Source organism: Archocentrus centrarchus, chromosome 8, assembly GCF_007364275.1.
Source record: "Archocentrus centrarchus isolate MPI-CPG fArcCen1 chromosome 8, fArcCen1, whole genome shotgun sequence".
Taxonomy (NCBI): Eukaryota; Metazoa; Chordata; class Actinopteri; order Cichliformes; family Cichlidae; genus Archocentrus; species Archocentrus centrarchus.
The window spans coordinates 22,895,264-22,907,538 of record NC_044353.1 but is presented as its reverse complement, the minus strand read 5'-3'; the positions used below and the strand labels follow the sequence as shown (position 1 = coordinate 22,907,538).

Sequence of the window (12,275 nt, the reverse complement as noted above, 5' to 3'; positions counted from 1 at the left end):
AATGGAAGCTCTCTTCCAGCTATCCATCACGCTTGTAATGGAGGCACAGGGTGCTAGCTTGAGCAAGGGAGGGAGGGAAGTAGTAGGGGGTGGAGGAGAAAATTAAGGGGGTAAAAGAAGAAGAAAGACTTGTAGAAATGATGGGATGATAGAGAGAGTGCGGCAGAGATTTGAGATATGAAGGGTGAGAAAGACTGCACAGTGGGGAAATGCTCAAAGCTGGATAGAGAAGGATTATGTGTTGAGAATAACTAAGTACACGTGCATGTGGATGTGTATCGCTGCTTCTGTGTGTATGTGTGCAACCGTGAGAAGGCATGCAGCGATGTGGTTTAGATGTAGGTATTATGTGCATATGAATGTTTTCCCTATGCGTGTGGTGTAGAGTATCTGCCTTAGCCCCCCCCCCCTCGTCCTTCCCTGTTCTCTCACCTCTAATTGCTCCCACTCACAATCCCCCAGGAGAGGAGGCTCTTACGTCACTCACCCTCTCTCTGCCTCTTACCTCCCTCCTTGCCTCTCTCTATCCTTCAGCACCCCCCATACTCTACCCCCCACCCCCCAATTCTCCCTCCCCCTCTGTTTCCACCTCCCTTCGGGTGCAGCTGTCACATGATCTAGTCTAGTGTGAAATTACTCCCTTCCCTACTGTTCCCTCTGTCTTTCAGAGCCTGAAGATGTTTTTTTTTTTTTGGGAATACAACCCCTCCTCTCTGTCTTTCTTACAATGGCACTCATCATTATTTTTATTGCTTGCTTCCTCCTTTCTCTCTCTTTTTTCTTGCTTCCTGCCCTACTCTGTCTCATCTCACAGGTGTAATAATCGTACTCAGTGTGTGGTGGTTGCGGGGTCAGATGTGTTCCCAGACCCCTGCCCAGGGACCTACAAGTACTTGGAGATCCAGTATGAGTGTGTCCCCTACAGTGAGTACCAAGACCCTATCATACCTTTCCACCTCCCCGCCCTCCCTCACCCCATTCACCACCCCTCCCATCCTTTCCTATACCCTCACCTGAGCCTCTCTACCCCTCTTCAACCCCCTCCCCCTTCAAAAAAAAAAAAACCCTAAAAAAGATGGCATTCTTACACTCGCTTGTGTTCACTTGCTCTCTCTGGATTTTCTCAACACAATCAAAACAAAACAAGACAGACAGCCATCCTCACCTGCTCTCTCTGTCTCTCTTCTTTCTCATACACTGCAGAGGCACACACGTGCACACACTCACAGAGCACTAAACCTTTTTTCTTCATCGACAGATTGACGCACCAGTAGCTGAGAGGGATTTTCACATGGGGGAAGGTGCTTCACAAATACAGAGTCCGATAAGCACTTTACGCACACCCACAGCAAACATGGGGTCAGCCCTTATTGGCAATCACAGCAGTGTAACGCACACCGCCCCACACTCATGCACTGATTAACCCAGGGGCAGGCGACTGCCTTTATCTGGTGCCAAACACCTTTGCTGTCCCTCTGATTTCCAATAAAAATTAAAATTGGGCGCAGTGAGACTTTAAGGCAGGGGGTGTTGTGTGTATGCCACACCTCACAGTAGGAATGGTAACACAAACGGCAAAGGGCTTATTTTAGACCACATGACCTGGAGCGCCACGCATTTTAATGTCCCCATGGTAATGGCTGGCTTCCTCACTGTTTTGCTCGAAACTATGTGGCAGGTGTGACTCGCACACATGCGACACACACACACGCACACACACACTTGCTCAAATGGAGGGCACATAGTTGCTGTCTTTCTCTCTTCTCCTGAATCTTCCTTTCCGAGCAAGCATGCACACACAAATGAGAGCACACTCACACAGCCAAAGGAGCAGACACAGCAAGGATTATACGGTGATGTGTTGATCCTCGCTCATGTGAAAATCTCCGCTCAGTCTCCCCTCCTCCCTCTCATGTATTATTACTCTCAGCATTGATCCCCTCACTGTGCAGGTGCACCTGGCTGGAGGGGAGGAGCAGTGGCGCTCCCCTCCACTGGGTAGAAGCAGAATTTCGGGTTCAGGAAAGGGTGATGGGGAAGTATGAGAGTGTTGTGTCAGAGGGGTGGAGAACAAGAGGACATTATTGGGGTGGGGGAGCTGCTTATTTATCATTCTGGGTGTGGGATGACTGTCTCTACTTTTTCCTCAGGTGCAGTTGAAGTGAGCCATGGGATCAAGACTACACCAAGCTGCTAACTTCCTTTTCTCTTCGTCTTCCCCACCTTCCTCTTTATCATTTCTCTCTGAGGTCTCCTACTCATGCTCACTTTGCTTATTATTTCTCACTGTCAGCATCACCTCTGTTTTTTTATCCCTTTTTCTTCCTCTCTGACTTTCAATCTTCACTCCATGGTCTTAAATCTTTATTCTTTGCCCTACGCCTCTTATATCTCCTTTACTTTTTACTCTCTGACCACCAATCTGTCACACTAGCTTATCATTCCACTCTGTCAGTTTTCTTTAGCTGTCCCTGTTGTTTCTGGGGTTTCTTTCTTTCTTTCTTTCTTTTACAGGTACAAATATGCAAACCATCCAGGGCTCTCCAAGTGCCACTTTTCAGTCCCTGCCCTTCCTCTGCTCAGTGCTTTTGTGGACTCAGTTTAAGTTATGAGAGACTATGTTGAGTCAGTTTGTTGCTGCTGTCATAGATCAGAAGTTTGGTTTCGTACATTGGACAGTATTTTCTGGTGTGGCTTTTATTCAAAGCCTTCCTAGTGGTAATAAACACTCTTCTCGGCTGTCCTCCGTTTTTGGTTTTTTACTCTCTTTCAGCTGATGTTTGTGGCGGTCATATTTTTACTCTCCACGGTGATATGACTTTGCTTGTTAGTCCTTTTTATAGTACTGTGCTGTTGCTCGTTTTCCTGCATGGCATTGTCCGCAGAGGGTCAAGGTAGCATTGCTTAGTTGTGCCTGCTTTCCTCTCTTCATGCATTCTGACCTTGTCTTTTTCCCTCTGACTGCACAAGGGAGCTTGTTCTCTCTCTGCAAGGCAATCAAAGGGATGATTAAATAGCTGCTGACTTGCATTTTTCCTCCCTGTGTTTGGGGAGAAAAAAAAAACACTTTGTTGATTGTGTCTGAAGTATGGCACGACTTAGAAAACTGAAAGCTGATCCCCCTATGATGTAAAGTCTTGCTTGTCTGAGGTGACAAAGAAGAGCCAATTACCCCTGTCCACTGCCGCTTTCCTCCACTAGAAAAGCAGAAACACTTAACTTGTGCATCCGCACAAAAATAGAAACAAGTATGCATGCACAGGCAATTGCACACTATTCAAACTGCAGGCTGCTCTACGTATTTGTGCTCATCTGACGAACTAAATACGACCTGACACATTCAGACTCGGAGCTAGAACCGTTCATCCCAAAACCTAGTCACCGTCGCACCACACGCCACTCAACTCGGCCACTTTTAATTACCAGGAGAGGGGGCGCGTCGCTCTCTTCAGTTCTGCCTCAGCAGAGATTTGTCAAGATTAATTGAATTTGCTGCAGCTAATCGCTCTGGTAATGCCCCATCATTCACGTCTGGTTGGGATTGCCGGGCACTCTGGTATCATCTGAGGCTGACACATGTTTTTCATTGGTTGTCTTGACAAAAAGGTGAACAATTGAGAGATGATATGTAAAGGCTGTGTGTCATAGCACCTGAGATGGTGTGCAGCCATGTTGATGGCTACGCGCGATGTTTGCTTTTGACAGGGTCCTCTGCGTGAGAGCTGTGTTTCCAGTCACCTGAAACGGCAAGGTGACAGCCAGTGCTGAGCTGACGAGCGCGTGCGCGCGCGCACACACACACACACACACACACACACACACACCCGCACACACACCTCTGCTGGCTGAGCTCCGACAAGGGTCTTGAACAAGTGTGTGTTTGTGTTGCTGTGCGTGGGATTGGCAAAATACAACAACCGCCAACAAGTCAAGTCATATCTCATCGAGCCAAAAAGCCCTGCAAGACCACCCAGCTGTTGCCATGTAGCATTGTTTTTGCCATCCGGAACACAGGACGACAAAATGGCTCAAATGAACTCTCATTTCACACTGTCACAGCCTGCCGTAGCCTGCTAGATCCCATTAAGACATCACAGATCCATGGATACAACTGCAGGATATGTTTACTGCAGTGAAAACCCTACACTGCAGTTTTAGCATAGATGTACGCAGAGTCAAAGTAAATCTATCCCAAGAGAAAACTCTTACCTGTTCCCCCCTCCTTCTCCCGGACACAGTGCTACATCATTATTGATTCCTAATGCTCCCCATTGGGATTATCCATGCTAGCCATGCCAGAGCCAGTAGACCTTGTGTTGTGGTTCTTCTGTTTCATCAGCTGTGATTTATCTGGCTTATATGCACAGTGCAGGTAGCTGTACAGGCTGTTTCTTAGCTTAATTTTATATCCTCCAGTTTTTCATTCATATTTTGGTACTCTGCCGCTGTTTCACTTTATAAAATTGATTCTTCCCCAGAAATGTATTCAGCGCTGCCTATTCATTACAAGACATCACTTCTTGGACACAAAGCCACTGGAAATGATAGTTGACTTGTCGGAAAGAGTTTGTCAGTTGCAGGGATAATGGCATTGTAATATGACAAGTTTTCAGGGAAGGAGAGGAAACACTTTGATGTAGCTGAAAATGAAATTCTATTAATATGTATAGGGACACCATTAGATGAGCGGCTCATACATGTCTGGTGAATGAGAAGCAGGAAGCTTTGCTTGGGCCATGGAGAGAGATGACTCTTCACTGTGAAAAATGTGACGGCGAGAAGGAGAAAAGAGAAAGGGAGCGAGGGGAGAAGAAGCAGAAGAGGACACACTAGGAGGAAGCTAAGTTGTCCTGCAATGCTTCAGCAATATGTGTGTGTATTTGAGAGTGTGTGTTTTAGCTGTACTCATTAGTGTGGGAGTAATTGATAGGGTTGTAGAGAGCACTGAGCAGAGTGATTAAGGGTAGAGGACAGTGGCTTATTTCTCAGAAGAGCCCTGAAAGAGAAATGTTGAATGAATCAGACAAACAACCAAGGTGGCCTTAAACTAACCTCCAGCTCACCGTGAGGACAGTTTGATGAGTTTCTTTCTCTTTCCTCTGTGTTTATGTGCACGCGTGTGCATGTGTGCGTGCGTGTGTGTGTGTGTTTCATTTTAGAAATGTTGTGTGTGTCTTTTCTTTGTGTCTATTTTTCAGGACAACCAAGAATGGAAGAACGGTGTCAACAGAAGTCTTCCATCTCCTTTGTTTTTAGTCTTCTTTTCTGCAGCATTGAAGAAATTTCATTTCCCTCTCTGTCTCTGTCTCTGTCTCTCTCTGTCTCTCTCTCTCTCTCTCTACATGCCAGAGCATCATTTCCCTCCTGTTCTGAAAAACATACTCAGTGGTGCATTTATAATATTGTATTAAGCACACCAATTTTTTAAGGACTGTAGTCTTACACTTGCATGAAGTGGTGAGATTCTGCAGTCAGTAGATTCCTATGGAAAAACTCTGTATGTTTGAGGTCTGTTGAATTCTGGTGTCCTCATCTACCCCCCTGCAGCTGTTACACAGAGAGGATGAAAGCTCTGGATACTCTGTGGCCAGTGTCAGCCTCCCCTAACCTTGCTAATGATTGCACTCACAGTTGGTGGCAGGGATGTAATGCTTCTTTTTTTTTTTTTGGTCCCTGCCCCAACATCACAGGACTTGACTTGCACTCGTTTCTTTGCCTTGTTTACCCCTCTAGGCTGAAAGTGGCTTCCATTCCCCAGGTCTTCATGGAGGTTGTTCGTCCAGTTTGATCTTGGCACACGATGATAAATGATCAGTGTGGCTGCTGATGCTGATGCCGCCTCTGCCAAGGTGTATCCCCCACACAGCTAAGGCAACTGCTGCTGTCACTCCTTTTTTTCTTTCTTTCTTTCTTGTTTTGCATTCTGTTTTGTCTTTGTATAAGCTCTCTTTTGCTCTGCCGCTATCACTTTTTTTTTTTTTTCGGTCTTTATGGGCAACCCAGTGAGGTGTCATGACAATTTCACAGTGCTCCCGGGAGACTTCCCATGACACATACACGGCAATCACGCTCGCAGTGAGGATCCACCAGCCATGTGCCTTTTGACACGTGTCTTTCTCGAGATGAGAGGAACAACTCTCATGGCACTTGTGCCTCAGCAAACATGGAGGAGAGGCGAGTGCCAGTGCTGTAATGTGAAAGGCGGAGCTGAAATTGTAGCTTGCTTCTCCAATAGTCTCCAGCTGCTCATGGAGCCCCCTCAGCACCACAACACAAGCAGGTGCCTAACAGCATCATGGATATTGAGGGAACCACGCCTTACCTGCCTGTGTCAGCTAAGGGCTTAGTGTGACTCAACACACCAATCTATTGATTTGTGTGTGATGAGCCCGCAGTAGATATTTCTCTCATCTCTCTTTTGTCTCTACCCTCCTTTTTTTTTCTCCCTCCCCTTCCCCTGACTGTGCCTCTTGGTTTCTCTCTGTGTTTCTGAGGCGTTACACTCTGTCAAGCCCTCCCTTTCCCCTGTTGTTTGTTCTTTTTTTCTTTGATGAGCCAGTCTCGGCCAGGGAAGCCAGCAGCTCCCCATTGATTGGACGGTCGATGGGTTGAGTGTTTCTGCTGGCTTCTATAGCAGGCATCCTGACTCTGTAAATTGAGCAAAGCCAAAAGCACCGCTTTCTGTAGATCAAGGGACCGCTCTAATGTCAACACAAACTGTGCTTGGAGAGAGTGGAAGAGAGACAGCGATTCAACGGTCTCTCCGAAGATAACTGGTCACAGATAGAAACATATTCATCACCACCTTTCCATCTACCATTTCTCTGTCTCTTTCTCTACCTTCTCCACTCCTTGCTTATTTCCACAGCAGAAGACAACTATTGCATAAAGATGCCTGTCTCACTTTTCTCTCTCCGCCAGGTTTCTGAAGCTGCACTTCGGCCATGAGGGAAAGTGGGGATGCGGAGAGGGAGGGGTGTAGCAATAAAGGGTAGAGGTGGGGTCGAGAGTATGTGGTTGGGGGTGGATTGTGTTGTTGGGGGGATTATTGATAAATCTGAAATGAAATGGAAATGGATTTAAACCCAGGTCAGGCCATTTTCCCCTTCTCATTTTCCATTTGAGCCATCCTTTCTCTGAGTAGCCAACCATAACACAGACAGATAACTTGCTTTAAAAAAAAAAAAAAACAAAAGAGAGCGAGAGAAAGGACAGCGCTTTATTTAATCTCAATTTTCTCTTTTTTCCTGCACCTGTTTTTTCTTTCATTCCCTTTACTTTTACTCTCTCTCTCCTTCTTACTGTCTTTCTCTTGTATCTTTCTATCTCCTTCTATCTCCTTCTTTCTCCTTTTTCCGATGCTTGAATAGAAGTGGATCAAAAAGGTAAAGACCACAATGAACATAACAACCACAGCTCGCCCCTTCCTCCCTCCTCCTCCTCCTCCCTTGTCTTCCTTCCTCCCCCATATTCCCTCCTAACCCAGCACCTTGTGTAGTGGTCATGTTTGATGTTGATATCCCTCCCTTTTCTTTCTCGATCTCTAATCGTCTCCTATCCTCCTCTCTTTCTATCTCTCTTCAACTTGTAACCAAAACTCTAAAGTTCTTCTAGATTTCCTCCTTGGTTCTGATGACACCAGCCTGACCTGCACTCACTCACGCACACACATGCACACACACAGAGAGAGAGAGAGAAGGTCAGTTCAGTATCTATGAGAGATAAACGAGAAATTTACATCATTCCTCTCCTGTATGAAGAAGCACATCTCAGCCTAAATGTACAGACAGCATACATCTGCGTCATTTCATGGATGGCATATTTTCCTCTTTTCCCATCCCTTTTAGAAACCATATTTCATGTTCACTCTGTTGCCTCACACGCTTGACAATATAAATGTCTCATTATTCAAATCTCATATTCACATTTCGCAAGTAGCTCTTCACTCATTTCGATGTATCTGTCCCTACAGATCTGAGAAAAAACAAAAAAACAAAAACAACTTCCTCTTTCTCTTCACATTATTCAGCTGCCTCTTTTCTCCATGCTTTCTCTCTTACCTCCTTTTTTTAGTTTCTCAGGACAGATTCAAAGTTTGGCGTTGTTGGAATCTTAAAGCAAAAAACATTGTGTTAAGATAAAGTAACTGGGCAAAGTTGCTGTCAGATCATTGCCACAGTGTCCCATTTCCAGGTACTTCAGTGTCATTCTTTCTCTTCTCATTTTTATTTAATCACATTTCCATTAACTCCTCTTCTCTCACTACCCCTTACTTATAACACATTTTTTTCTCTGTTGTGTTTCTCACCGTTTCTTTCTCTTGTTCTCTTCCCTCTGCTTGGTTTATCTCTCAGATCACATCTGACCATCACAAGCAGCTGCAGGCTCTTTTATCTTGTCTTACACTTCTCTTCCTCCACTTCTCTTTTCCCTCTCTACCTCTTTGTAGAGTTTGTCACTGCCACCTCTCTGTTTTCTTTATTGCACACACACAATAAACCCCCCCCACCCCCCCCACCCACCCACTTTCCCTTTCTTCACCAATATATGTCCACATCAGTCCATCCCTTCCGTCCACTTCCTTATGTGTTCCAGGAGAGGGGAGGAGATGGGGGAGGGAGGTGTATCCCCTGTAGGGAGTGCTTCAGCTTCTCGTAATGGCTTCTCTGATGCAGCCGGGCCTTGCCACAAGCTCTCTTAAAAAGCCCCAATCAGCATGGGCAGGCACCACAATCACAAGCTACTAAAAAGGAAAGATAGACCTGGCACATATCAGGTAGAGAGCAGTGACCATCATTTTCAGCTTTCCCATGAGGCTATGCCCCCTCCCCTCCCCCCGCCATCACACACACACACACACACACATACAGGTCCCCACCCTTCTCAGCGCTCTCTGAAACCCCCTACTTACATTTCTCTCAGTCGTTTCCCTGCCTGGCACCATGTCTTGATCCATAAGTTGGAGGAATTAACTCCAGTAAAGGTTACCATTAAGTGGTTTATGGACTCCTTTGTCTGTTGTGTTTGTGGTTTTCATTAGCATAGATCATTGTCACACTTTTCTCACACCGCAAGCAGCCATTTTAGCTCACTCTGCTGCTTGCAGTGGAATATAAAGCTTCAAAACCCTCCTCCTCCTCCTGCTCCCACCTCAGCCAACTGGTTATATTTATTTACTACTCTTCTTCCCACTAACAGTTAAATAAATAACCCTTTCCTCTGTCTGCCCTCCTACCCATGTCCACCTTATCCATTTCTCCACTGCTGCTAAATATACTTCCTTTCTCTGTTTATGGCTGAATTAATATTCCAGACTTGTGTTTTGCCCGTGTCTGTCAAAATAATCTCTACTGATTCATCAGCTAATTGACAGATTGGGTTCGGGATGACTTGTATCGCTTGGTGATGATGCCACTGTTCAATGAATGTCCAGCACACTGTCAGCCTACCCATTATGAGGCAATTTTATGACCATGTTGGCATCAGCCTCCTCTCCCATCCTGTCATTCCCTCTGTCTCTTTTCTCACCTTTTTGCTGACTATCGAATAGGGTACACTACCCACATCATTATAGCATTTCCTTTATGACCACTGACAGGACCAAACAAGTGTTTTCCTTACCCCAAGTTTGTTTGCTTCTAAAGGAAAAGAAGCAGGAAAAGGAAGCAGTGTTAGCCTACTGAGCACAATCCCAGTATTACCATGGATGGTGGAATCGGGGGGGGGGGGGGGGCATACAAGGACAGAAACATTATTTACGCAAACAGCTCTACATGTGACTTAGAAAAGTGAGAGGGAATGAGTGAGAAACCACTGCAATGTGTGACAGGAAAAATACAAAGAATGGCTGTGAATGGCAAAAGGGAGGAAAAGCGGTTGCTATAGAGACGATGAGTCAGGCAGCATCCCCTCATTAGGAATGACCCACCACACACAAGCACAGTCATGTGACCGTGGCAGCGCAGACACTCTTTTCATTGGCACAGGGAGAAGATTGTGAGGATTGACTGTACATGTAGAAGTCATTGCATTGTTAGAGCCAAAGAACAGAGACGTGAGTGAGTGAAGCAGCTGGCCATGAATACAAAACACAGTGGCTGGTTTCAGGGCTTTTATGGAGAGACAGTATGTCTGGGAGACCTGATTCAGAGCAGAGGGAGGGTGAGGGTAGGTAGCAGGCTCAGTTAATGTTTCAGCTGTGCAGGCTTGTTCTTTCCCTCCCTCTCAAGTCTCAGTCAGCTTGTACTGGATATGCCCCTCTGTTGTCTACTGTATCTACTGCCTGTAGCCTTTGCAACCGTGTCCTGATCAACTTTCCTGTCACTCAGTGTCAGCTACACTCCATAGAAAATACTTTGCTTTCAGTGGGTGCTATCTCTTGCTGTTGCCCGCTTTTGGTCTCAGTGAAGGGTATTCTCTGGGGTGAATGTTTGGGTTGATAAAGGTTCAGTTTGATACCTGCCTCTTCAACTGTCTGGACAGTGTGTTCTTGCATGCACATTTCTGAGAGAGTGTGTATGAGTGTGTGTCCTAAAGCTTCATGTCTGTGTATGGTTGCTGTGCTGTACTGTGTTTTTACTCCCAAAACCTTACGCCCCTTATAGTCTAAAAGGAAGCGGAAACACAAGGGGAGCCCTCCCTTCTCTTTCCTTATTTTTCTCTTCTCTCTGTCACTATCTGTCACTCCTCAGCAAATTAACTCACTCCTAATTCTCATTTCACAGGAAATAACCTATTTACTCTCTCTTACTCCACTCTCTTCTTGTTTGCACACACAGAACACACTCACATCCTTCTTCACACTTCTTCTCTCTTTGTGCTTCTTTCTTTCTCAATATGCATGCCCACACACACAACGCACACAGATGTCCACATACACACTGAGACACATCTACACACACTAATGGGCTAATGAATGCACCAGCGTACCATCAGGAGACTCACTGCACACTCATGCACACACACTAACTCTTAAAGCCCATTAACTTGTCCAGCATGGATGCAGGTTACCATGCCATGCTCCATCCTGCCCCCTGCTGCCTATTTGCTGCACCTGCCAGTAACAGGTGGGGGATTCAATTAGAGCAGCATGCTCACAGCAGTCAGTCCTGTGAGCATGCCATGACTGTGGACTGGACTGGGCAAAGGCTTGGGCCAGCAGAGCCAGCACAGTCCTCAGATCTCTCTAGTTAAAATAAATATAAATATATATATAGTAGAAAAAAAAAACACCCACAAGGATGCCACTTAGGAAACAGCTGCCAACTATTGGCAGGGGGTGTTTAGATCATCAAAGTCAGACATTAACCATCACCATGAGGCTGTCACACTGAGCGTTGAAACAGCATGGATTGCTTAAGACAACGAAAATGAAAAGTCTAAAATTAGCCTAAAGCTGTCAGTGTTCAGTTTTAATTGTGTTACCAGTCGATCACAAATGGGTGCTAGACGCTAATGGGAGAAATTCACTGTCATTTTCAGGAAAGTTCTGGAGCTTTCATCACTTTACACTTCAGCCTCATATTGACATGTAACAGCTGACCTGTGCCTCCACGGGAAAGGGATTATGGAGATAAACAGTCAATTATTACAGCAGCGTTTCCTAGTATGTGTGGTGGTAATTGGCATGCTAGAGTATGATAGCTACAGCCCGGGTTTTAATCCTGATAAGGTAAGTTTCATTAGCCATCTGGCTAGTTTATAGGGTAAAGAAGTGTTTGTGTCTTTGCTGCCTGGTTACTTCATTGGGATGATCATGACGCCAAGATTTCCATCCTCACCCAAACAAGAATTAATCTATTAATCTATTTATCTCACATAATCCCAGATGGCTCTACTACAGCTAACCTGATCTAGCCAGACTAGGATAATACCTAATCTCAAGACTTATGCCTAATGCTTATTGCCTAATGCCTAATACCTCATTCAAACTGTGGTCATAATAGCCTATTGTACTATAGACTCTACAGCTAGTTTTTTTTGCTGTTCTGGCTCCCTGTTGCTACAATCCCCCTTCACAGTTAGAAGGAGGGAAAGAAAGGCAGAGCAAAAGAGCCAGAAAAAGCTGGTAAACAGGAGAGCAGTCGGGAAGGCTGAGGAGTGCGGGTCAGAGTTAATGAAGCCCCCTAGGCAGGTTTTGCAGGGTGTGAAGCGTGGCCACTGTTTTTGTTTGCCCTGTGAGTGTGTGAATGGGTGTGTGGAAATGTGTACCTCATGGCCTGTGTATACAGCCTAAAGGGCCTAGATGAGCTCCTTTGACACTAAGCCCACCCAAC

At 45.6% G+C, this 12,275-nt stretch overlaps 1 protein-coding gene across 1 annotated transcript in view; it reads left to right on the top strand.

Annotated features, from left to right (window-relative positions):
• adgrl1a (adhesion G protein-coupled receptor L1a) overlaps window positions 1-12,275 on the top strand; it is a 96,625-nt gene that overhangs the window by 53,140 nt on the left and 31,210 nt on the right. The window contains exons 4-5 of the mRNA XM_030735191.1: window positions 815-924; window positions 7,371-7,385. Coding sequence (XP_030591051.1) covers window positions 815-924; window positions 7,371-7,385 — 125 coding nt within the window. The remainder of the gene's footprint in view (window positions 1-814; window positions 925-7,370; window positions 7,386-12,275) is intronic.